At 41.9% G+C, this 27866-nt stretch overlaps 1 protein-coding gene and 1 long non-coding RNA gene across 5 annotated transcripts in view; one reads left to right on the forward strand and one right to left on the reverse strand.

Moving 5' to 3' along the window:
* Positions 1-384: 384 nt before the first annotated feature.
* Positions 385-27866, forward strand: part of LOC126912271 (uncharacterized) — a 69669-nt gene continuing 42187 nt past the window's right edge. The window contains exon 1 of the long non-coding RNA XR_007706889.1: positions 385-573. This is a non-coding gene — a long non-coding RNA (uncharacterized LOC126912271). The remainder of the gene's footprint in view (positions 574-27866) is intronic.
* LOC118278819 (pantothenate kinase 3) overlaps positions 2151-27866 on the reverse strand; it is a 47341-nt gene continuing 21625 nt past the window's right edge. For 2 of the 4 annotated variants that reach the window (XM_050703649.1, XM_050703646.1), the window contains 10 exons: positions 14893-14984; positions 14297-14406; positions 12616-12794; positions 10404-10577; positions 8403-8546; positions 7514-7665; positions 6276-6452; positions 5542-5677; positions 4312-4427; positions 2151-3541 (listed from right to left, as the gene is read on the reverse strand). In XM_050703649.1, coding sequence (XP_050559606.1) covers positions 3454-3541; positions 4312-4427; positions 5542-5677; positions 6276-6452; positions 7514-7665; positions 8403-8546; positions 10404-10577; positions 12616-12794; positions 14297-14406; positions 14893-14984 — 1368 coding nt within the window. In that variant the 3' untranslated portion in view covers positions 2151-3453. Of the gene's footprint in view, positions 3542-4311; positions 4428-5541; positions 5678-6275; positions 6453-7513; positions 7666-8402; positions 8547-10403; positions 10578-12615; positions 12795-14296; positions 14407-14892; positions 14985-15900; positions 15949-25028; positions 25363-27866 lie in introns of those variants that run through there. The other 2 variants (XM_050703647.1, XM_050703648.1) reach the window with 2 other exon arrangements.

Here is a 27866-nt window from a genome sequence, read left to right on the forward strand (position 1 = left end):
TATATTAGATAAAATTACCTATGCATATTTTTGTGCAAATGTATTCTTTTTTATGGTAATAGCCAGTAAACGAGCGTTCGGATATGATCCGAATGGTACCTAAGCAATCGCCGCCGCCCGTCAACACCCAAATGCGTTGCCGGACTTTCAGGGATTAGGAAGTTAAGGGTTGTTGGTGAATCAGGGATTGGGAAGAGTGGTAATTGGGCCTCCGGTAACCTCACTCATAAAACGCAAGCGTTGTTTCACGTCGGTTTTCTGTGAGGTAGTACGTGCCTTAGCATGACTCTCTCACACTTAGGTACTGAAGAACAGTGATTATTGAGGAAGTAAAATAAAACACATTACATGCAAATGTAATCTACATTTTATGTATAAAAGACATTTTACGGCAACATATATTAATATTTACAGCTGAAAAGACATTTTTGTATTAAACACAAAGAAAAGACAATTTCAATACTTATTTCAGAAGAACTTTATTAAATCCCATTTGTAAAAGAAAGCAAGACAGATACAATAGGGATGATGACGGGGTATGAAAATTAAAAATCTATTTAGTCCGTCAGTTAGGTAATGAAAAAATATTAGACACGTATTTTTTATTTTGTCATATAAGACAACAATACTTAGATAAAACGAATCAAAGTTTAGGAGTGGAAACAAATACGTCATTTCTACGTATAAAACGTACCTAGAAGTATCGTCACGCGATATTTCAAATCGATATATCTTCGAAAGTATTTGTTTCTGTAAGAAAATAAAAAATACGTGTGCAATGTTTTAAAATAATCTACAAGACGGACATTGAAATAAAAATTAGTCATCTACCGTATTAAGCTGTAAAAATTAATATGAATTGCCTATAAAATTGTCTGCAACGGCGATTTATAAATTATTGCTGTACCATTTTATTTTATTTATTTATAAATATTTTAATCAGCATTGCTTTCAAAACGTAGCATGCTTTAAAAAAAACTGTTCTTGAAAAAACATTTTTTTGGAAAAATTAGCTAAATAACAAATGTTACTTATTATATTTTACTGAAAGGTTAAAACGAGCCTACGGATCACCTGATGGTAAGCAATCCCGAAACACTATACTAGTTACTAGTATGCAACCGGCTTTTGGTAGTGAAAGGTGAAATTGGAACAAGTTCCATTTTTTTATGGTATAAGCCGGTAAACGAGGCGACGGATCACCTGATGGTAAGCAATCGTCGCCGCCCATGGACACCCGCAATACTAGAGGCGTTACAAGTGCGTTTACCTCATATTCCATAAAAAAGACACACAGGACATTATAACAATATAAAACCCACTGTTCACCAGTTATGTTATGAGTTTACCAATACATCAACTGCCTATAAGGTCTCGGGCTACGTGAGGTTTATAGCAAAGAAAATTCAGGAAAACTTCAAGAGAGAAGCAAGAAAACGGAGAAATATCATTGGTGGCGAAACGGAGTAAAAAAGACACACGGGACATATTTGCCAAAGATAATGGATTTAAATATTTAACCAACTTTTCCTAAAAGAATGATTTACCAACAATTAGACGGTGAAATGATTTTTTTCATGATTTTTCTAATAATATGTATTAGAGGCCTATTTCACAATTTTTGATAGAGCTGCATTTCACTCTGAGAGACGGATCACCTGATGGTAAGCAATCGCCGCCGCCCATGGACACTTGGAACACCAGAGGCGTTACAAGTGCGTTGCCAGCCTTTTAGGGAGGATTGATAGTAAAAATACAGGTACGGTGAATAAGAAAAAGGGTATTAACTGAAGAGCGTTTTAACATAAAACTAAGCTCAAAATAGCTTCTAGTTTCTTTCATAAATCATTTAAAATAAGTCGGGTTTTCCTTCCTGACGCTATAATTCCAGAACGCACGAACCGATTTCCACGGTTTTGCATTCGTTGGAAAGGTCTCGGGCTCCGTGAGGTTTATAGCAAAGAAAATTTAAGAAAAAAGCAGGAAAACAGGGAAAATCATTGGTGGCGAAACGGAGTTCACCGGGTTTGGTAGTTATTGAAAAAACTGTGTTGGTCTATGCGCCTAAACACTGCATATTACTTGTTTACCTAATCATTTCACCGTCATATCGGAAATATATAAACCTTTGCAAAAATATAAACAATTACTGTCATTACTTTGTATTAATATATTAAATATGAAAAACATTGTTTTTTTTTTCTAAAACCTTCATTTCATGTGTGTATGACCAGAGGGTAAATATATACACACAACGACACGCCTTTTATCCCCGAAAGGGTAGGCAGAGGTGCACATTACGACACGTAATGCCGCTATACAATGTACACACACTTTTCACCATTTGTGTTATAAGTCCCATGTAATAGGGGGTGAGCCTATTGCCATACACAGGCATTTACCCCCTCTGATCACACATACACAAAGATATCCCATGAACAATAATTCATAAGGTGTTCTAAAAGTATCTGCCACGACTTTAATGGGAGGTAGTGTTGTGTTTGAAGATTACAATAGTGAATATAAATTATTGATCAATACAAAAATATCTATGTATGAGTTTGTTATGAAAGAGCTATCTCTTTCACTGTCTCTGTCGCTTCGTCAATGAAAACGATTGATAGCAATTGTTTTCATTGACGAAGCGACGCATCGTGCGTATTTGTGAACCACTTTATGCAGAGTAGAGTCAATGTTTATTTAACTTCTTTATGTTCTCAAATTGAATTAACTGGTCCAGGGTACGAAATTTCTTCACTATTGTAATCTTCTAACAATACTACCTCCCATTAAAGCCGTGGCAGATACTTTTAGAACACCTTATATGTAATAATCTATGTACTATATAATTCTATTTTACTATATAATATAAAAAACTTGGGGAGCTAAAATACTCGCTTTATTTTTTGTCTATCTTTTATACTTTACTAGCTTTTGCCGGCGGATTTGCTCATGTTTCGACGATAATAAGTAGCCTATGTTCTATTCAAGACTATAAACTATATCTGTGTCAAATTTCATACAGGTCTGTTCAGTAGTTTTTGCGGGAAAGAGTAACAAACTGAATTATTATGTTATCGGCTTACTCACGTAACTGTTTGGCGAGGAACTCGACTAGTTTCAAGCCATGCTAGAGGCGATGCGGCGATTGTCGCTGTTACTGATAAATTATTTTTGTGTTGAATAATCCACACAAAAATAATTATCAAATTCGGACCAGCAGTTTCGGAGATTATCGCTTCAAAACAAACTCTTCAGCTTTATATATCAAGTACATATATAGAAACTCCCCATTAAAAACAAAAGCTAGCAAAATATACAAGACATACATTAAAACACTATTTATAACCAAAACGGTTGATTTTATTCTTTCTGTTACTAAGGTAACGGGGGGTAGCGAGGTTTGCAATGGAATTTGAGCTCTAAATATAAGGCGGTAAGGTGTATTGTCGTTCATCTGTCCGCTGTGGCGGCTTCAGCTTGCTTACGCCTGTGAGTTTTGCTGTCTAAATGTAAAAGACACCCGACTGCACCGAAGTAGCTGTGAAAACGAAAATAAAAATTAATCTAACATTCATTAGGTTAAGGGGGGGGGGATCATCCAATGACTTCTCCCGCCTTGGGTGAGGCGAGAGGGAGTGTCAAACTCTAAATAAGCATCAAAATTAAGAGGTCTTTTTTTTGAGGGGGGAGGGGTATCTTGTTTTCTCCCGTCTTGGACGAGGCGAGAGGGAGTGTCAAACTCTAAATAAGCATCAAAATTAAAAGGTCTCTTTTTGAGGGGGAGGGGGGATCATTTCTTCTCCCGTCTTAGGCGAGGCGAGAGAGTGTCCGACTCTTAATAAGCATCAAAATTAAAAGGTCTTTTTTGAACGGGGGGGGGAATCATGCAATGACTTCTCCCGCTTTGGGTGAGGCGAGAGGGAGTGTCTAACTCTTAATACGCATTAAAATTAAAAGATTTTTTTTTAAGGGGGGGGGGGATCTTGTTTTCTCTCGCCTTAGCTGAGGCGAAAGGGAGTGTCCAACTCTTAATAAGCATCAAAATTAAAAGGTCTTCTTTGAGGGGGGGGGAAGAACTTGTTTTCTCCCGCCTTGAGCGAGGCGAGAGTGTCAGACTCTTACTGACTACACTGGGATACCGCTTCCTCCCTAGCTAACACGACTGTTTCGCAGAAGGGGGAGACGGTGTCCCAGTCCCTCTCGCTCCGCACCATGGCCTGAACCAAAGCCGGACGCGAGAGGTTGCCGTCGCCGACCAAAAGTATTATAGACCCTAAAGTGTTCATTTTAAGGTTAATTTCAACTTACCCTTCATGTTCCAAGAAGAGTGCTTTCAAAGCGCCTCTGGACCAGTACGACATTGCATACGACAGCAGCTTCATAGACAGCGGGTTCACTCTCAGGAAGTTGCCGCAGAACACCACCTGGGAATCGAACACGGAACCTGTTATATTTATGTAGAAGATTTAATTTATGTGTGGTGAATGCAATTTTGTTTGAGTGTAAAATGAGTGAGTGTTGCGTGAAGTGAATGTTCAGAAAGTGAATGAGTGTAATTAATTGAGTTTTGCTGTCTAAATGTAAAAGACACCCGACTGCACCGAAGTAGCTGTGAAAATGAAATTTTAAATCAATCTATGTAACATTCATAAGGTCTTTTTAAGGGGGGGGGGGGGAGGGATCTTCCAATGACTTCTCACGCCTTGGGCGAGTAAGTCTCTTACCCTTTTAATACCCCCTCTTAAGAGGGGAAGAGCTTGACAATAGACTTGATTTAGGCGGTAATATGGTGACGACGTAAATAGGATGAATTAAGAAGTGTGTGTGTACGAGACAAGTGTGAGCGAAATGAGTGAATATGAGTGAATGAGTGTCAAGTAAGTTAATGCGAAGTGATGAAATGTTTTTTTTTATGGAACACGAAAAACGAGCAGACGTATCACCTGCTGGTAAGCAATCGCCGCCGCGGATAGACACTTGAAACACCAGAGGCGTTACAAGTGCGTTGCCGGCTTTTTGGAGGTTAGAAATTTAAGGGTTGTTGGGGAATCGGGGATTGGGAAGATTGGGAAGCGGGGGAATAGGGCCTACGGTAACCTCACTCACACAACGTAAGCGTTGTTAAGTAGAAGTTAGTGAATAAATGCTAAGTGAGTGTAAACAAGTCCCTCACCCTCTCAATCCCCGCATTAGAGTCAAAGAGCCTGGCAATAGACCCGATGTTGTTGGTGATGGTGACAACAGTGGCTTAAGTAATGAGTGTTAAGGATGATATGTTTAATGAGTGAGTGTTCATAAGTACGTTTCAAGCGAGTGAGTGTGAGTAAAATGAGTGTTAAGTCAATCAGTGTAGGGTGAGTGAATGTGAGTCAAGTGTGAGTGTATGTGTGTGAGTAAAGTGAGTGAATGAATGTAAGTTAATGTGAGTCAAGAGTGAGTGTATTTTTGCGAGTAAAGTGAGTGAATGTGAGTTAAGTGTGAGTTTATGTGTGCGAGTAAAGTGAGTGAAAGTGAGTCAAGTGAGTGTAAACCCCTCACCCTCTCGATCCCCTCGTTGGAGGCGCAGAGCCGTGCGATGGAGCCGATGTTGTTGGTGATGGTGACGACGGTGGCGCGCGCCAGGTCCGCGCGGGACACCTTCGCGCGCCGCTCCGCCGAGCACATCTGCCCGAAACTGGAATCGAACGGGTTTACTTGTGAAGAAAGGATTTTTTTAATATAGGGTGACCGGTAATTAGTGAACGATATTCAAACACGTGATTGTACTCATGATTACAAACAACTTTCCCGAAGGAAATTTTGTATACTCATTAGTTTTATTTTTATCACAATAATAAAAGAACAAAATTTCGCAACACACGTACTTTCGTATGATTAGCTGTTATCGACAGACTAGAAGGTATTTTGGAACTATACGCACGCGTGCTAATAAAATTTAAATGCTAATGTATAAAACTAAAAAAAAAAAACTAAAAATCGTCACGTATATTATTGGAGAAAAGCTCTACTAGTTTCGAGTCACAGTCAGTAGGCTGCGCGAGAGTCTGACTAACGCCCGAATACTCCAACGCTGCTCAATTTTAAGTTGTACTTAAATATCGTGCTAGAAAGAATTGATAGTGACAGAACTAAATTTGAGATCGTTTTAAAATTGAGTAGCGTTTATGTATTCGGGCATAAGAGTCCCTTTGTGACTCGAAACTAGTAGAGCTTTACTCCTAAACCGTAATTTTTAGTTAATTTACCAAATACACATATAAAAATCACCTCACCTGCTAGCAACCAAATCCCCGGGCAGTCCGAACCGGGCGTAATCCCCGCCGTATATATCCCTGACCAGTTTGTCCACGGTGGTGTTGTCTCCGGAGGCTGCTAGCGCTATGGCCTCCTCGAAGCTGCTGCAGCCAGTCAGTAGGCAACATAGGCCCAGGAATGTACCACCGCCGAGACTGGAAATAAAATAATAATTTAGACACAGAAAGAAGAAGAAAGAAAAACAGGGGGCCTACTCCGGTTCTCGAATGCGAAGTTTCGTTTAATCTTCGGCCGCAGGTTTTATTGATTTACTAATAGAATTACTTAAAATAACGTTTGTGGCGACACTCTGACAAGTGACAGATGACAGATGACAGAAGTCGCACATAGACGATCGACAAGCAAATCAACGGATGACGTCATAAATATCCTGCATCGCACATGTGAAGTTTACATGCGAATTAACACGGATAGAAAATCCCAACGAACAACAGTTGGGCAGAAAGCCCGCCAGACACGATCACCTCGCCTGGTCGGAGGATACTGCTTTACTTAGGGAACTTTACTCTCTGTTCCCTAAACGTTTTATTTTTAATTTCATATCAAAACCTATTTATTTATCTTCATTTCATTCGTTCATTTTTGTTGACGAAAGTTCGCAATAAATAGAATTGTAGTATGCAATCTGCGAAGTTTTTTCGTTCGTTCGTTGAATTAGAGTAGGCCCCCTGTTTAATTGCACCGATTAAAAAAGTGATTAACATAAATAATTGATACAATAAAAGTATATACGAAGCAAATAGGAAAGTTGCAAGCCTTTCCGTTTTTAACCGGATAGATTTCGGTGACGGCCGAGTTCCTTTTCGGTTTTTCGAAAATTTCTCAGTAGTAGCACGGAGTCTGGAAATGTGCCCGGTATATGGCAATAGGCTCACCCCCATATTACATGAGACTTATAACACAAATGGTGAAAAGTGTGTGTACATTGTACAGTGGTATTACGTGCCATAACGTGCGCCTCCGCTTACCCCTTCCCCTTTTAATCCCCAGAATCGCATAACTTGATTCCCCCTAGTCCTTTCCATCATCATCATCACCGCTTCATGGTAGATATCCACCACCCATGGTAGTAGCCACCCACTCGCACGAAGCGCTTCGCTTCAAACCTCCTTGTGCGAACCGGTCAGGAGTAGAATTCTTTGCCGTGTGACGGACGTGATATTTTCTCTATAACTACTGATGATGTCCATCTCACCTGGTCCCGCTGACGCGGTAGTAGTCGTCGGGCGCGTTGACGACGAGCACCGACACCCCACTCCCGATGTTCACCAGTAGGAAGGGGTAGGGGGACGAGAAATCGAACGGCTTCCGCACGTACAGGCTTAGCGCGGCTTCTGAATACGGCGGCTGGAAGGGAAAGAAGTCATAATTTTAAATGTCGTATTAAGATTAGTATGGAATAAGCCGGTAAAATATAAAGTATTGAAACATAAATAAGCTTGAAATTTCTCTTTCTTCTCCTCTAATAATATCATTACATTTTTTTTTTTAAATAAACGTTGCCCCCCTTTACGATTTTTCTCCTGTGTCGTGGGTGCGTTTACAAACATACAATTTCACATATATATGACACACAGACTCGAAACAACAATTTGTGGATCACACAAAGAATTGCTTCGTGTGGGAACTGAATTCGCTACACGTTGCACGGCAGCCAGTTGCCCAGCCACCGCGCCAACCGTGCAGTCAAGTTAAGCTAATACTTTGGAAGATTTTGTATTGTACTGGATTAAGTGTATAACGTTGTAACTAATCGGGCCCCCTTTTTTCCGGGGGGGGGGAGGGGTTCATTGAATTACTTTCCGCCCTACCTTCAAGCTTCAAAGAAGGGATTTATCTATGCTGTAACAGCGAGCCCATGTTGTGTGTTGTGAGCCAGTGCCGAAGCTCGTCTGCTCGTTTACCGGCTTACACGTATATATATATATATATATATATATACCATAAAAAACATGTACCCACCGAGTCAGTAACATGTGTGTGTACGGCCTGTTCGTCGGGCGGCGCCCAGTAGTAGCACTCCTGCGCATATATATATATATATATATATATATATATATATACCATAAAAAACATGTACCCACCGAGTCAGTGACATGCGTGTGTACGGCCTGTTCGTCGGGCGGCGCCCAGTAGTAGCACTCCTGCGCGTTCATACAGTCCACGAACAACACGCCCGCTATCAAAGCGTCTAGTTCGTCCATCTTCGAGAGGCGCATGTTCACTTCCTGGGAACGGAAAATGAATAATATTAATCTTATTATAATAATTATAAAGAGGAAAACTTTGTTTGTTTGGTTGTAATGAATAGGCTCAAAAACTACTGGACCGATTTTAAAAATTCTTTCACCATTCGTAAGCTACATTATCCACGAGTAACATAGGCTATATTTAATTTTGGAAAAAATTAGGGTTTTGTAAGATATTTAGATTTTTCGGACACAAAATGAAAAAAATCAACCAAAGAAGTTACTTATTTTGCGTACGCTGCCTAAACTACAAAAGATAGAACCATAAAATGTTATAATTAATTGTAGATCTTATAAATATCTACAAAAAAGTCCGCGACACACTATACCTATCTATGTCGAGTGAGGCACAACAACCACATTTTTATTTAAAAATCTTTAATTTTTTTTGGACTACATTTAAACGCGTTTATTTTACTCATGCTATTAATCCTTATCAAAATAAATTATTTCATCAATAAGTACAGTTTATGTTGATAATATTTGGTCTTTGAATGATTAAAATTGGACAAACGTCCAAACCAAACGGTTTTGAAGTTGAGGTGAAATTAAAATATTACGATTTCTGCTGCACGGCCCGTTGCGAAGTTGGCGTCACCAAGGCCAGGGGTGCGCGTGAGGGAGAGGGGTGTTTAGGCCCTGCAGCTGGTGAATTAGCCCATATCCCAAGAATACCCATGATCCCTACTGATATGCCAATACGAAATGATGTCTATAGAGAATCTCTACAATAATTTAGTTATGTATCCTAAAACAACAGGTTTCACTGCGGGACTGCAGGCAGAATTGAACACTTGCCGGGAGCAAGACTCAGTTAGCGCTTTGCGATATAGGTATTTTGAGATATAGGTATTTAGTATCGGCTGTGCACCCGTGCGAAGCCGGGGCGGGTCGCTAGTCTTATTATAACTGTCATACATGCATAACTTCACGCCTGTGGAACCGCCTTTGGAACGAGCGTCTAGCTTCACTGACAGACAGACTGACGGACAATTCAATTTGACGTTTCAAAAGTGCCTTATTTAGGATTCATTGAAATAAATGCTTTGACTTTGACTTTGTCCCCCATGGGGGTAGGTAGAAACAATAAATTGCCATATACTGGACATAATTCCAGACTCCATGCTACTACAGAGAAATTTTCATAAAACCGAAAAAAACCTACTAATACTTTGCCCGACCCGGGAATCGAACCCGACACCTCTTGCTCAACAGTCGCACTTAAAACCGCTCAACTAACAAGGCAACAAATAAGTAGCTTGTTTTGTTTTCTTTATTTTAGTTTTAAGTTAGCTTTTATTTCTTTTTAGGTATTTTTAAGTTGTAAGTAATTTTGTCATAGTTATTTTATTAGTAACTAGCTACTTCCGCGCGGTTTTACCCGCTCTGCTTGGTTCCTATTGGTCATAGCATGATGTTTTATAACGTATAGCCTTCTTCGATAAATGCGTTATCCAACACAAAAAGAATTATTCAAATCAGACCAGTAGTTCCGGATATTAGCGCGTTCAAACAAAAAAAACAAACTCTTTAAAAGAATTATTGAAATCGGACCAGTAGTTTCGGAGATTAGCGCGTTCAAACAAACTTCAGCTTTATAATATTAATTATTATATTTTGACGAGGAACTCGACTAGTTTCAAGCCATGCTAGAGGCTCATATTCATGAGCAGCATTCAGTAGCAGCGCGACAATCGCCGCGTCGTGTGTCGCGGAAACTAGTCGAGTTCCTCGTCAAAACAATACGTGAGTAAGCCGATAACATAATAATTAATTTAGTATGTCTCACGAAAGTTACAATATAATTTATAATATTAATATAGATATAAGAAGTACCTTAATAAAATCCTCTTCAAACTTGTAAGCGCCGCCGCCGGTCGCGTATATAGTGTTGACCAGGTCGGCCATGCCCTTGGAGCGCGCGAGCTGCAGGAACGCCCCCACCTCCGACGTGGGGAACCTGATGAAGTGGAGCGTGCCGCGTCTGCCGCGGATTGTTACGTTATCCATCTGGAAAATAAGAAAAAAATTGGGTAAAAAAACTGGTTGCCTGTAAAGTCGGTTTTACGGGCGAAGATTTTACGTGACAACATCTTTTTCTCGGTAGAATATTTATTGATATGAATATTATTAAATTGCACAATAGGAACAAGGAATTGAATGAAAATAAGAATTGCACAAATTTTAACTATAACGCTCGAGAAAGACAGAGACAGAGACACAAGCACGCGCCGATTCAATGCGCCTAATTCTCTAGTGCTGCGCGCGCGGCCACAGAATAATAAGCGGACCGATCATAGTTGAGTGGGAGAGAGACGCAAGGCATTCGCCGGTCCGGCCTCTCTCTCGTTCGGTGACTCATCGTCACGTTACCGGGCGTTACACTTTTTCATGAGTGACTCCGAGCCGCAACCTAATTTAAGACGTTGTCACGTCAAAAAGAATTAATTATATGTAGTATATTTTATAAGTTTTTAAACTGACATGGTCACTAACACTATTATTAGAAATTATGACGGGATATTTACCATGTTTATTACTATGTATCATATACCATGTATATTTGATTAACAAGTTAATCCGTGATCATGGCGCTTGCAACAGTGCCGAAATATCGGAAACTCACCAAAGTGAATAAACATGGTAAATATCCCGTGATAAGTTGTAATAAGAGTGTAGTATATTTTATTGTATATTTATTTTGTGTATGGGACAAACCCGCCACAATCTTCCAAAACCGCTGTAACTCCTGTAATCCAGGATCTACAGTACATAGGATTAGGAGGAGCAAATACGTCATTTCTACGTATAAAATGTATATGTATTTCGAAGATACATCGATTTGAAATAAACTTTCGACGATATTTCAAATCGAGATAATTATCTTCGAAAGTATTAGTTTCCGTAAGAAAATAAAAAAATACGTGTCTAAATGTTTTAAATAAATCTACAAGACGGACATTAAAATAAAACTTAGGTATCTACCCTATTGTGGTTACAGTTAGCTGGCAACGTGCTTACGGCGCGTCGCCCGCGAGGTGACAGCTTTTTTGTTAGCGCCTGTCGGGCGAGCGGCTTGCAATCGGCGAGCAGTAAGTGTCGCCGCACACGGGCACAAACGTCGCCACAAGAGGCAAAAATCGGCCTCAAAAGTAGCTAAAGCGTGCGATATGACTGCACGGTTGGTGCGGTGGCTGGGCAACTGGCTGCCGCGCAACGGGTAGCGGGTTCGATTCCCGCACGGGGCAACTCTTTGTGTGATCCACAAATTGTTGTTTCGGGTCTGGGTGTGTATGTGAACTTGTATGTTTGTAAACGCACCCACGACACAGGAGAAAATCCTAGTGTGGGGCAACGTTTAAATAAAAAAGATAGCCACTTGTGGCCGATTGTCGACAGTTGCGGTCGGTGATTGCTACTTTTTTTAACCCAGCCATACATTATCATAATGGACTCGGACGTTTAGTCGCCAGTGCGGGCCACAAGAAGCAAGTTGCGACGATTTGTAGCGTGTGGCCGCCACCGGCGCCAACCGTGTGCGGCGAGTAGTGTTGCCCAGCAAGAGTCTTGCAAGTCTCGCATTTACCAATTAGCCAACTTAAATTTTTTATACGATTATGATTTAACTGTAGTATTAACTGTATTGTGCAGATTTAACTATACAGTTATATTGTAATGTGTGGCCGCTATTAAACAACCTCAAAATATAGTATACTAGCTACTCTGTTTCGTCATTGTAAGATCAAAAGCACCTAAGATATAAAAATAGCATTAGGCTAATAGGTATTTGTGAGACTAGCAAGACTCTTACCGGGTAGTTAATACAGTTAAATCATAATCGTATAAAAAAATAAAGTTGATAGTTGGCTAATTGGTAAATGCGAGACTTGCAAGACTCTTGCTGGGCAACACTAGCGGCGAGTCCATATAAAATGTATGAAAATTACAGGAAATATGCCAGTCGTGGCGTTTTGTGGACGTGGCCCGCAAGGTGGAATCGCGCGGGCGGCGTTTTTACTTAAATTAACTAAAAACTATTTCAATTTACCTGCAAATGTACATCCCGCCTGCCAGTCTTCCCGTACGCGGAGTTCCTGGTGAGGTACCGCCTGATGTTCTTCAGGACCTCCGTTTCCTTGTCCAGCTCGCGCCGGTTCGTCTCCCGGGGCTCGAAGTACACCAGCTTGGTCAGGGTGCCGCCGATGTCCATGCCGAACCATGGCATCGCTGGGGGAAGAGGTAAGAGTTATTGGAATTGAGTAATCTATGCTTTTTTATGATATACTAGCTACTTCCGCGCGGTTTCACCCGCTCTGCTTGGCTCCTATTGGTCATAGCGTGATGTTTTATAGCCTATAGCCTTCCTCGATAAATGCACTATCCAACACAAAAAGAATTATTCAATTCGGATCAGTAGTTCCAGAGATTAGCGCGTTCAAACAAACAAACAAACAAACAAACAAACAATCAAACAAACAAACTCTTCAGCTTTATAATATTAGTATAGATAAATGATATTTATTTTGCAAATAGGTTCCAATGTAGCTGCGGACAACGTAAAAGGTTACCGGGGCTCCGGCTCTAAGCAGGAGAAGGAACAGGGTGGTTTTTAGTCAGTAAGAATCTGACACTCCCTCCCGCCCCATCTAAGGCGGGAGAAGAGAGATATACTAGTGACCCGCCCCAGCTTCGCATGGGTGCAATAGTGATGCACGTATTATAAATATAAACCTTCTTCTTGAATCAATCTATTAAATTCCGCATCAAAATCAACGGATATCGTTAATCCTTTTTTTTATCTTTTTATTTCTCTTTAATCTTTAAAATTACGCCGTTGCGTAATTTTGCTAATCTTTTAATTTTCTTTAATCTTTAAAATTAACAAGATTAATTTATTAAGCATACAAAAGGACATAAGGACAGATGAAGCGACTTTGTTTTATAGTATGTAGTACTGATCACCTGATGGTAAGCAATCGCTGCCGCCCATGGACACTTGAAACACCAGAGGCGTTACAAGTGCGTTGCCGACCTTTTGGTGGTTAGGAATTTAAGGGTTGTTGGGGAATCGGGGTTTGGGAGATAGTGAAAGACGGTAATTGGACCTCAGTACCGTCACTCGCACAACGCAAGCGTTTTTTCAGGTCGGTTTTGCACTCGTGAACCCGTGGTATCATTTCTACAATCATCAGCATTTAGATAGCGGCCATCAAACGAACATTTATAATCTCCAGAAAAATGTATGCACTGGTCTCAGTGGTAACTGGACCAATACTTAATCTCTACAGTAAACGTTAAGGAGACAATATTCGTTACACTCTACAGTGAATAGGAGACAATCTCTACACTCTACAGTAAATAAGGAGACAATATCTATACTCTACAGTGAATGTAAATGTAATTCTGTCCTTATCAATTCCTATTATAAAATGACAGAGATAGCACAATATTTAAGTACAACTTAAAATTGAGTAGCTTTTCAGTATTCGGGCGTATGATTGTCTCTGTCAAATCCGGAGCTCGGACTACCTAGCGGGTTTACCGGGGCTCCGGCTCGATTTAATGTACAGGAGTAGAAAAAACGGGGTGGTTTTTAGTCATAAAGAGTCTGACAACTCTCTCCTCGCTACGTCCGCTCAAGGCGGGAGAAGTCATAGGATGATTTTCATCAAGTATTAAAATAATTTAAAAACACCGACTATGTCTACAGTATATAAGTAGATACTCACGGGGTGCTTCGTTATCTGGCGGAGTGGGCGGCGTCTCCATCTTCAGGCAGTTCTCCTTGCTCATTGTCTGCGTGTAAGGACCTCGTCTTGCTCTCTGTAACGCTCTAGTCCTGAAAACACAATGTCATCTTAAGATCCGGAGCTGCGGACTACTACTACTACCTACCCTACTTAGATAAAACGAATTAAAGTTAAGGAAATACGTAATTTCTACGTATAAAACCTACATAGAAGTGACGTCACGTGATGTTTCAAATCAATATATCTTTGAAAGTATTTGTTTCTTTTATTCAGTAAGAAAATAAAAAAAAATACGTACCTAATATTTTAAAATAATCTACAAATTAGTCATATATCCTATTGTGGCTATAATTAGCTGGCAACGTGCTTACAGCGCGTCGCCCGCGAGGTGCAAGCTCTCAGTCGACGCACAGGCCGCGAAGTGGAAGCTTTTTGTGTGTGTGATTGATTACGAATACGATGCGACGTTGTTTTGCCTACGCCTGTCGGACAGTTCGCTGTCGCCGAACAGTAAACTTATGCGTCCATAGGATTTGAAAAACGCAGAGTTTAGAGTAGTGCAATAATATAGTTACCTGGCTATAGTCCTGGGTATGGTAGAGAGCGGCGTGGCGCGCCGCTGTCGGCCGCACGCCGCGAGACACCCCTCACACCGGTGCAGGCGCATCTGGAAAAGATTATATACATCTTAAATATAATATCTTCTATATACTAATACTAGCTACTTCCGCGCGGTTTCATCCGCTCTGCTCGGCTCCTATTGGTCATAGCGTGATGTTTTAAAGCCTATAGCCTTCCTCGATAAATGCACTATCCATTACAAAAAGAATTATTCAATTCGGACCAGTAGTTCCGGAGATTAGCGCGTTCAAACAAACAAACAAACAAACTCTTTAGCTTTATAATATATAAGTATAGATATATAAAAATACATAATATATAAGTAAGTATAGATTTAACTCAAAGGTAACTGACTGACTGACATAGTGATCTATCAATGCACAGCCCAAGAAAGGATTTTTCTTTAAGAATGGATATTTATAAGTTGAGTGAAACCGCACGGGAATAGCTAGTAATATTTTAAATATTGTACAACATTAATTTAGCTTATTTCACGATGACAACAACCAAATACAGTCAAACCAGTTAATTAAAAACCTATAAAAAGAGGAATTCAAAATTAATTTAATTTATAATTTCGGAACTTATTTTATAATTATATATACATAGGTACTAGCTGACCCGGCAAATTTCGTACCGCCTTTTTGACAACTTTTTTTTCGCGTTTTAAACATTCACTGGACTTCCACTAATAATTCAAGACCCAAATTATACAAATCGGTTCAGCCGTTCTCGAGTTTTAGCGAGACTAACGAACAGCAATTGATTTATAGATTTCCGAAATTATTTTTTTCTTTAAGTCTTATGTCAAGTCAAGTATTATGCGAATTTTACTAGATTGTATCCTGTGTCGTGGATACGTTTACAAACATACAAGTTCACATACACATCACACACAGACCCGGAACAACAATTTGTAGATCTCACAAAGACTTTACAGAAAATCTAATAAAAAATATCACCTTATTATTAGCAGAATCAGACATGACAATAACTCCAGCCGTTTCCAAGTTTACAACGATAAAACAAACACAATCTTTACACCACTTTACTCACACACAAATCACAACATAGTATATAGAAAACAGAGCTAAAAACACGCAAAAAATGGCTTCTTTTCACCAAAAGACTTGCGGAACTGCGTACTACAATATATGTATTGTAATATTGGCATATAATATATATTGGAGGCTGAGTCACCCTCGTCCGTAGGAGAGCACCCAAAAAAACGAACCCCTACACGTGGCCTCTGGGTGGTGCTAACCAGGTGACACTCTGGTGGTAGGCTTCGGCCGACGGCATTATGACCACCCACCGAGCAAAACCGTGTCGCCAAGCGGCCTAGCCGTGTTCCGCCACGATGCTCGGTGAAGCCGTATGAGAGGATGGGTCGAGATGTTTGCTCCACTATGGGTAGACCGATCTGGCGCGCGCTGGTGTAGCTTCATCGGGTGGCCAGTCGCGGAGGGTAGCGGGATCCGAGGCACGGTGCACCGCTGGCCGACCGCAGATAGTTGGGGGCCCAATTAGCGTGCTAGCCACACGTGAAAGGCTGCCCCGCCATCTAGCGAAAAATCCCATGGATACGCCATCGTGCCGGTTGGCGACCGGACGAGAGGGCCCGATGGATATTCATGGGGGGGCTCGGGCGTCCCCGCAGTCTCCAGGCTGGCTTCCCAATGATGTAGCTAACTGCGGCGCGCGTCTGGGGTCGCCTGTGTGGATGAACATTTCACTGCCATCCTCTCAGCAACCTCATACTCATAAAATGAAAACAAGAGCAAAGAAAAGGGTTCAACAGCGGCTGCACTCTCTCTCCTCAAAGTGCACCTCTCAAATATTCGAGGCTTGCACTCAAATATCAATGCGGTCCATCACCACCTAGAGACCGAGAACCCCACGCTCTTGTTTCTCTCGGAGACCCAGATCAGATGTCCGTCGGACGTATCATACCTGAACTACCCAGGCTTTTCCCTGGAGCACAATTTCGTTCCCCGCGCAGGCGTATGCCTATACGTCCAAGACGGCATCTGTTACCGGCGTCTCCGAAACTTTGAAGACCCCAGTTTTTCAACCTTGTGGATACTGGTGGACACAGGGATGGAGAAAATTCTCTATGCCTGTGTCTACCGGTCGCACAGCGGAGATTTGGAGACGACCAGATTAGCTCAACACCTTGTGGAGACGGCGGATGCGGCTCGGCAGAGGTACCCTTCGGCCCAGTTGGTGTTACTGGGGGACTTTAACGCCCATCACCAGGAGTGGCTGTTCCCATACCAGTGCACTGACCATGCTGGGAGGGAAATGCGTAAGCTTGCGCTAACGCTTGGCCTGACCCAGCTGGTCCAGGAGGCCACAAGGGTGCCCGATGTCGACTCGCACACTGCCAACTGCTTAGACCTTCTGCTGACAACTGATCCAGACAGCTACTCGGTGTCAGTTTCTTCACCCTTGGGTAGCTCTGACCACTGTCTGGTGAAATCCGTATCCACGTACTCCCCACCGGATCCTTGTCCCAGAGGATCTCGGCGGATGTGGCGGTACAAGTCAGCAGATTGGGATGGGATGCGATCTTTTTTGCATCCTATCCTTGGCGGCCTGTCTGCTTCTCTACTGAGGACCCGTCAGCTTGTGCGGATGCCATAACGGGGGTGTTGCGTCAGGGCATGGAATACTACATTCCATTCTCGGATGCGACATCTTTCGGTGGGACTCGTCCATGGTTCGATGCCGACTGCAGACGTGCTGAAGCGCGAAAGCATGCGGCATACTTGGCATGGGCGGATGCCAGGCGTCGTAGGGCTGACGACATTCTTCAGAGGAAGAGAGCCTATAACCGGGCTGCCAAGTCATGCAAAAAGGCATTACGGATGGCTCGGTTCAACCACATTGGCCGAATAGGGAACAAACTGGCTTCTTACCCAGCGGGTAGTAAAGCGTTTTGGTCCCTGGCCAAGGCGGTTGAATCGAACTTCTGCCGCCCTTCACTCCCACCTCTCCTGGGGCCTAACGGGACACTGGCACACACCGCGGTAGAGAAAGCGAACCTGTTTGCTTCTCTATTTGCGGAATCTTCACGTCTTGATACTGGTGGCGCTTTGCCTCCTTCTCTCCATAGAGTTTGCGAGACGAATATGTCAAAAATTCGCATACGACAGAAGGAGGTATATAAGACGTTGCGTAATCTTGACGTGAACAAGGCCAGTGGCCCCGACGGAATCCCAGCCGTGGTTTTAAAAATCTGTGCGCCTGAGTTGTCTCCAATCCTGACACGCCTGTTTCGACTTTCTTTGGAGACTGGTCAAGTGCCGGTTGCATGGAAGCTAGCCAACGTGCAGCCTGTGCCCAAAAAAGGTAGTCGTGCCGACCCTAATAATTACCGGCCAATCTCGGTCACGTCCATACTCTGCAAGAGTATGGAACGTGTACTTAACAACAGGCTCCTGGCATACCTTGAAGGTAACGACCTCCTCAGTGATCAGCAGTATGGGTTTCGCCGCAACCGATCCACTGGGGACCTTCTTGCGTATGCCACCCACATTTGGAGCGAGGCCATCGAGAAGCACGGGGAGGCAATAGCGGTCTCTCTCGATATATCGAAGGCCTTTGACAGGGTTTGGCACGACAGCCTTATCGGCAAGCTTCCTGCATATGGACTTCCCGCTGATCTGTGCAGATGGATTGCAGACTTCCTGAGGGATCGGTCAATTCGAGTAGTCATTGATGGCTGCTCGTCTGACCAATTTGGCATCAACGCCGGAGTCCCTCAGGGGTCAGTACTTTCAGCAACGCTCTTTTTGCTGCACATCAACGACCTGCTTAAGCCCGGTATCTTTGGGTATGCAGATGACAGCACAGTTGTTGAAAGGTATGTGTCCGATGCGCGGAGTAGCGGAACACAGATCCGGTCTCTAAGAGAATCCATGGTCGAACGGTTGAACTCGTCCTTGAAGGCGGTTTCCGATTGGGGTGACGCCAACTTGGTCAAGTTCAACGCTACCAAAACCCAGGCGTGTCTATTCTCTGCCAAACGGAGTCAATTTCCGCTGGCTCCGACTTTCCGAAATGTGTCCGTTCCGGTAGCGGATCGTCTTGAGCTTCTGGGCGTAACTCTATCGCCAACGCTTAACTTCGGCTCTTATATAGAGTCGAAGGCGCATCTGGCTGGTAGGAAGTTGGGTATCCTCTCGAAGGTGAGACGGTACTTCACACCGAAACAACTGCTGAGCCTGTACCAAGCGCAGGTTCGGTCATGTATGGAGTACTGTTCTCACCTTTGGGACGGCTCGGCCAAATACCAGCTGGATGCGCTCGAACACATTGAAAGGCGTGCCAAGAGGCTCATCAATGACGATGCGCTTGTGGAGGCCCGGCTTCAAAGCCTTGAACACAGGCGCAAGGTCGCAAGCCTTTCCGTTTTTTACCGGATACATTTCGGAGAGTGTGCGGGGGAATTGCACAACTTGATTCCCCCTAGTCCTTTTCATCATCGAACCACAAGACAATCGGCGAGGCGTCACCGCTTCATGGTAGATATCCCACCCACTCGCACGAAGCGCTTCGCTTCAAGCTTCCTTGTGCGAACTGCTAGGGAGTGGAACTCCTTGCCGGAGTCTGTGTTTCCTGATGGGTATAACTTGGGTGTCTTCAAGGCCCGAGTGAATAGGTTGCTTATAGGCAGACGTGCTCCACCGTAGGCCGTATCATCACTTACCATCAGGTGAGATAGCGGCCAAACGTCGACCCATTAAATGTAAAAAAAAAAAAAAAAAAAAAAAAAAATATTATGTAACAATATATATGGGGCCAGATTAGTGATAAGAAATATATAGTCATGTATATATTTATAATTATCTAACTTATCAATATTGGTTATTGTTATAAAAAGTTTGTTTGTTTGTATGTTTATGTAATGTTTTTTTTTATGTTTAATGGGTCGACGTTTGGCCGCTATCTCGCCTGATGGTAAGTGATGATGCGGCCTACGATGGAGCACGTCTGCCCATAAGCAACCTATTCACTCGGGCCTTGAAGACACTCAGGTTATACCCATCAGGAAACACAGACTCCGGCAAAGAGTTCCACTCCCTAGCAGTTCGCATAAAGAAGCTTGAAAGGAAGTAAAATGAAATTGACGAAACGATTACTTAATTAAGAAGATAGCAATTTTAATCTTCGGTACTGCTGTGTCTGCTCGACCGGAGTGATACCTCGGCCTCACAGAAAACCGACGTGAAACAACGTTTGCATTGTGTTTCGTTGTGTGAGTGAAGTTACCGTAAGCCCAAACACCCCTCTTCCCAATCCCCGATTCCGTAACAACCCTTTTATTCCTAACCACCAAAATGCCGGTAACGCACTTCTAACGCCTCAAGTGTTTCAAATGTCCATGGGGGCGGCGATTGTTTACCAATAGGTCATCCGTCTGCTCGTTTACCGGCTTATATCATAAAACTAAGCTATGTAGCTGTGCGAGTAAGATGCGCAGCTCGAGTATGCGATGTATCGATAGTAGGGAAGCCATCCATAGCACGCATCTTTCCATATAAAAAACATATCTTAGTTGAACCCGTTTCTACCAGTGCTAAGCTATGTGTACCAATAAATATGATTGGTGGAAGCCAAACGCATCCACAGCAACGTAGCATAGCACATCTCTGGTGGAAAAGCACACTTCGCTTCCCGTCAGGCAGTAAAGGGGTTGGTGGCCAAACGCAGACTTATAAACGTTAGAAAAAATCTAAAAATATAAAAAAAACAAAATGAACAAACCCAGGGCACAAAGTAAATTATTTACCATTATCTTTAGTGTTGATTAAAACTTTTTTATTAATACAGATAGGAATTAATGGCGCGAATTATGTTGATAAGCGAACCATCCGTGAATTTACATAATATTATCACGCTCTGTCTTTGCTAATGGGGTAGACAGAGGTGCATATAGGGATAGGGTGACGGGTAATTAGTGAACGATATTTAAACACGTGATTGTACTCATGATTACAAACAACTTTCCCAAAGAAACTAGAAGAAACAGCATCAAAATTTCTCGAGCGCGTGCTTTCGCTTGATCAGCTGTTAGCAGCGAGTAGGTATTTTGGAACTATGCGCGCGTGATGATGAAACATAGATTTGAACCCGATTTTGACGTACAAAATATAGGATAATATAGATTATAGATTTTTAAGGGGGGAAAAATCTTCCAATGACTTCTCCTGCCTTGGGTGGGGCGTGAGGGAGTGTCAGACTCTTACTGACTAAACACCACCCCGTCTTTACTTTTTCCAGCTACAGTACAACAGCACTTATCGTCAATAGTCTTAGGTACCTACTAGCGACAACGCTTCCAGCGAATCGGTCATTGCCTCATTTAAAGTAAAATACCTACGAAATGGGCACAGAGCGCGACCTTATTACAAAATCCAATGAATAACAATACGTTTTTCAAGTAACTAATTGAAAATGTAATCAATGTAGGCAGAGTAGAATATTTTAAGTGTGGGAGAGCCATGCTTCGGCACTGCTGGGCCGGCTCGACCGGAGCGATACCACGGCCTCACAGAAAACCGACGTGAAACAACGCTTGCGTTGTCTGAGTGAGGTTACCGGAGGCCCAATTACCCCCCTTCACAATCTTTCCAATCCCCGATTCCCCTACAACCCTTAAATTCTTCTGTCTTCGGTGGTGTGACATGGTTAGGTTACCTTTACCCTCTTTTTCTTTTTGTAGGGGTGGGGGATCATTCAATTACTTCTTTCGCCTTGGGCGAGACGAGAGGGAGTGTCAGACTCTTACTGACTAAAAACCACCCCGTTCCTGCTCCTGCTTTTTGAGCCGGAGCCCCGGTAAACCCGCTCGGTAGTCCGCAGCTCTCTTGACTGTTTGTATAGTTTTAGTTTGGCCATTTTTTTTCTCTATTATTTTATTGCACCGACCACATTTTCACTGCATCATCTAAAGGTTGGCTGGCAAGAAAGCCCACCCCTAGTACAATAAAGTTCCAAAAAGTTAAATAAATAAATTATTTGACACAACAGAAAAAACATTGTGTCTCCCGTCCGTTCCAAGCATACCATGGGTTAATAAATAAATAGATATAACGCAAAATATCACTGACATACATTTTGAAAATTTGAAAGATATGATACTTTTTACAGATAACAAATCTTTAACTGAATGTTTATCTAACTTTCTCAGTTAAAATAAACTGTGATATGATAACCGCACCTAGGTGTATGTATGTCGTCTTACTGATATTAAAATGCAAAAGTTTGTTTGTATGTTTGTTACTCAATCACTTCAAAACGGCTGAAGGGATCAGTACACTTAGTACGAGTTTAATCAACGTTTAAAGACTTGACAACGTTTTGATTGGTTGGTTTATTCGAGCCGGTCAATTACTCCTTTGAACGTAAAGCAAACTCGTACTAACTCGCAAATCGTACTCGCAGTGCGAGTAAGATGCTCTGCCGCAAAGAATCTGCGCGAGGAAGTTGCGCAGCTCGAGTACGCGATGTATCGATAGTAGGGAAACCGTCCATAGCACATATACGTAGCACGTATCCATAGCATGCATCTTTCCATATAAAAAAAATATTATTTTAGTTAAATCCTTTTCCACCAGTGCTAAGCTATGTGTACCAAAGAATATGATTGATGCTGCCAGTAACCGTGGCGAGTGGCCCGTTTGCGACGACCCTTTTTTTTGAGGGGGGAAAATCATCCAATAACTTCTCTCGCCTTGGACGAGGCTAAAGGGAGTGTCAGACTCTTACTGACTAAAAACCACCCCGTTCCTTCTCCTGCTTTCGAGCCGGAGTCCCGGTAACCTTTTCTGTTGTTCGCAGCTTCGGAAAATTTGTCCACTCATCCAATCGATGATGATAAATGATCGAACAATGATTATCATCAAAACGACACATGCGTGATAAGGAAGGCAATAAATACCTCAACAGTGCCAAGTTTTAAATATATTACACCGTAATCGAATCAAATTATATAATACACACATATTTGGGTATTTATAAATGGCCACGAGATTTATGAAATACTTTTTCGATATAATAGTCACGCGTTTTATTTTTTATATAGGGTTATGTATTAGGTGGCATGCTTCAGCACGAATGGGTCGGCTCGACCGGAGTGATACCACGGCCGAGCAGAAAACCGACGTGAAACAACGCTTGCGTTGTGTGAGGTTACCGGAGACCCAATTACGCCCCTTCCCAATCTACCTAATTCTGATTCTAAAACAACCCTTAAATCCCTAACGCTCAAAAGGCCGGCAACGCACTTGTAACGCCTCTGGTGTTTCAAGTGTCCATGGGCGGCGGCGATTGGTTGGGTTTTTCATTTTGTATACGTAAATATAAAATATTACATAGCAACGCAACGCCATATAATTTACAGACAATTGGCATAATTTATTTCTCACATAAATAATGGACAATTATTCGTATAAAGAAAAAAGAAAACACAATTGAATTATCAGGATATATATATATATATATATATATATTTTAAAACGTTGCCCCACACTGGTATTGTCTCACATGTCGTGGGTGCGTTTACAAACATACAAGTTCACATACACATGACACACAGACCCGGAACAATAATTTGTGGATCACACAAAGAGTTGCGTAGGCTAGTTATCCTTATCCGGAGCTGCGGACTACCTAGCGGGTTTACCGGGGCTCCGGCTCGAAAAGCAGGAGTAGGAACGGGGTGGTTTTTAGTCAGTAAGAGTTTGACTCTTGCTTCACCCAAGGCGGGAGAAGTTATTGGATGATTTTCCCACCTCAAAAAAAAAAAAAAATGAACTTTGGAACCTACTCTGTAACCTAGCAGCTACTCTAACCGTGATTTTTAGTTAATTTAGTATACGTCTCAAAATAGTTATTATAAAAATTCTTTGTGTGATCCACAAATTGTCGTTTCGGGTCTGGGTGTCATGTGTATGTGAACTTGTATGTTTGTAAACGCACGCACGACAAGCTATATGTTATATGACATTACGAGAGAGGTCAGACACAGGGCCAACTACTACACGTGTCATACTAGTCATCAGTCATACTATACAAGACTTTTCGCGAAGGGGTAGGCAGAGTTGCATGTAAGTATACAATATAACAGTCACTTTTCACCAGTTATTTATTTATATGATAATGCCTCGTTGGTTGAGTGGTCGCAAGGGCGACTACCGGACAAGGGGTCTTGGGTTCGATTCCCGGATCGGGCAAAGTATTACTGGGCTTTTCGAAAAGTTCTCAGTAGTACCGAGTTGGGAATTGTGCCCAGTATAGGGCAATAGGCTCACCAACTACGGAGCTGTGAACTACCTAGCGGGTTTACCGAGGCATTATGCCGTAATGTGCTCCTCTACCTATCCCTTCAGGTTTAAAGTTGTGACGTTGCATTATTTATTTATTTTCAGGGGTTTAGCAATCTATGTACAATCGAACATGGGCGAGCCTATGATAACAAATATGTGGTTTATATTAAGTCATAATGATATGATATGCGAAGGTGTAAAAGTGTGTGTAGTTATGAGTCTTTCTATACGAGATCTTCACTTCATGTTATATTTTCATTTCTGTAACTGCGGACAACGTAACAGTTTACCGGGACTCCGGATGGAAAAGCAGGAGTAGTAACGGGGTCGTTTCTAGTCAGTAATAGTCTGACACACTCTCTCACTCTACCCAATGCGGGAGAAGTCATTGGATGATTAAAAAAAAAGTTAAGTCTTCATTACATTAATTGGCAGATAATAAAGACAAGTTGGTGCAGCAGCTGGGCAACCGGCTGCCGTGCAACGTGTAGCGGATTCGATTCCCGCACGGAACGACTCTTTGTGTGATCCACAAATTGTTGTTTCGGGTCTGGGTGTCATGTGTATGTGAACTTGTATGTTTGTAAACGCACGCACGACATCCATTTGTGTTATAAGACCCATGTAATAGGGGGTGAGCCTATTGCCATATACCGGACATAATTCCAGTCTCCGTTACTGAGAAATTTTCGAAAAACTGAAAAAAGCCTAATAATTCTTTTTTAATAAAAACGGGGAAAAATAGAAAAACTTACTTGATGAATCGTAATAATCCCAGCTTGTTCCGGCATTTTGGATATAAAAATTAAAACAATACAAACTAACAAACACTAAATATAAAATAAAACTATATCACAGGTTGAATAAATAAATAAAAATTAAAACTAAATGTTTTTAAAATCAACACATCACTGTTTTAATCATCGTCAATATCTAACTCAAATAGATTAGCTATACCACTTAATAACCGCCTTATAACAGAATCTACTATGGTATTTAAAAAAATACAATAATAAAATAGAATCCACCAGAATTCGATTAAAATACGAATATCTGTCGCGGACATCGGCACGTGCGGACGGCGCGGCGGTCACGCAACGAATGCCGCTAACAACGTCCGATATTTTGTATTTGGAATCGGCGCGGGAGTTGATTTGTAAGGCTTGGGGCATACTGATGTTATTGATTGATTTTAAGTTATAGTTTGTTTGTTTGATAAGTTTTAAAACTAAAAAGGAGCTGTTTTTTATTTATCTTTTTTTATACCACGACGGTGGCAAGATAGCACCCGGCCCACCTACACTTTGCCGAGCCTTACGAAACCTATTTATCAATTAGTTACCTAATCATTATATTATCAACGATCAATAGTCCATGATAGTCTACTGCTTGACTATTTGCTTCCTCTGCATACGAGGGTTTTTTTTCTAAAGGGGGAAAAATCATCCAATGGCTTCTCCCGCCTTGGGCGAGAGGGAGTGTCAGACTCTTACTGACTAAAAACCTCGACGTTCCTACTCCTGCATTTCGAGCCGGAGCCCCGGTAAACCCGCTAGTTAGTCCGCAGCTCCTGATGAGGCATCAGCCCTACTGGGCCCCATCTGTGGTGGTCTGATGGCTCTTTGAGGCGTGCGCCGCACGCACGGGTCTAGTTCTGATCCGCAGGCCCGCACTTACGGTGGTCAGAGATCGTCCGGCGATCCCCGACGCCCAAGGGGCTGGAGATCGCAGTTAAAAATATTCAGGTTTATCAGAGAGCGCTACTGTCCCGTCTCTGTCTAATTTATACTCTATCTCAATCGAAAATCTGTTGACTACGTTTGATTTTTAATAGACACTCCGTACTCCATTGAATAATCTAGAAGGTATAGCCCGTTAGTTTTAATTAATTTCTAATGCATTCATAGTCCATTTTAATATGAATAATATAAATATTTGTGTGTTTGTCTATCCTTCATAGAATATAGTTCGCTTTCACAATCCGTGAAGTTACGACTACAGTTTTTATTTAAGGGGTAAAATCATTTTCCTGTTTTGGGCGAGGCGAGAGGGAGTGTCAGACTCTTACTGACTAAAAACTACCCTATTCCTACTCCTGCTTTTCGAGCCGGAGCCCCGGTAACCCACGGTTAGGTTGTCGGCGGCTCATATAATCTCCATGTTTGGCAGGATGTTGGGAAATGGCAGTTTAAGGCGACTTTTTAACCAGAGATGGGCTATGTAGCTATGCAACGAAGATGTAATTGCTAAGCTGTGAAACTATGTGACTGTTTCCATTGATACCAAGTATGTAGTATACTGAATTGGGGATTTGGAAAATTGGGAAGACCGCTCCGATTGCGTTGTTGCACGTCGGTTTTCTGCGAGGCAGTGGTATCACTCCGGTTGAGCCGGCTCATTCGCCCCGAAGCATGGGTCTCTTTCTAGCCGTATTTTTGTTCTTTAAGCGAAGCTGTGTGTAACGACTAGTATAGAAATAAATCAAAGTATGTTAATTAGAAGCATCACGCTACTGTCAGTGGTACGTCACCCAGGGTCACAGGTCCACAGCCTGATTATGCAAAACTGTTCGTACACTGTTAACGGCGTCCGTCAAGCTTGTCAAGTAAATAGACTATTTATTTATTTATTTATTTAGTTATTTCAACAAATGAATAAACGGTCAAGTGTTATTTACCATTATTTACTTATCTTCTCTATAATATAAAAATAAGTCGGGTTTTCCTTCCTGACGCTATAACTCCAGAACGCACGAACCGATTTCCACAGTTTTGCATTCGTTGGAAAGGGGCGGGCTCCGTGAGGTTTATAGCAAAGAAAATTCAAGAAAGGGCTGCTGCTCATACATTACATAGTCACTACTGAGCCAAGGAAAAGGTTTGAGCATTAATTACCACCCTTGCTCAATGCAGGTTGGCGATTTCAACCTTATAATTAGAAATTTTAAGTCCAGGGAACCTACTCCAATTCAACGAACAAACGAAAAAGCTTCACAGATTGCATACTACAATTCTATATTTTGCGAACTTTCGTAAACAGAAATGAAACGAAGATAAATAAATAGGTTTTGATATGAAATTAAAAATAAAACGTTATTTCAAGTAATTCTATTAGTAAATCAATAAAACCTACGGCCGAAGATTAAACGAAACTTCGGATTCGAGAACCAGAGTAGACCCCCAGGTTTCCTCACGATGTTTTCCTTCACCGTTTGTCAGTGGTGTCTAAATAATCTTTGAGCTGCCGTTCCGTCTATCAATGCACGACGAATGTAGGTAGGTACCTATAACGAATTAATTACAGCTCATTTCATAGATAAGATCACGTTTTAAGTAGACAATCTCACATGTTACGGTTAAATTAAATCATTTCTTGCACGTGATAAAGTAATCTCAGTAAGTGTGGTATAAGGTGGACAGACGACCTGATAGAGGTCGCAGGGCACCGAAGAGCCCGACCAAGAGCTGCGTACTGATGCTTAAAACTTCTATAAATCATATTTATTTGGCACACACAGCTTAGCACTGGTGGAAACGGACTCAGCTTTTTTTAAGGGGATAAAATCATCCAATGACTTCTCCCGCCTTGGGCGA

The sequence above is a fragment of the Spodoptera frugiperda genome, chromosome 24, assembly GCF_023101765.2.
Source record: "Spodoptera frugiperda isolate SF20-4 chromosome 24, AGI-APGP_CSIRO_Sfru_2.0, whole genome shotgun sequence".
Classification (NCBI taxonomy): Eukaryota; Metazoa; Arthropoda; class Insecta; order Lepidoptera; family Noctuidae; genus Spodoptera; species Spodoptera frugiperda.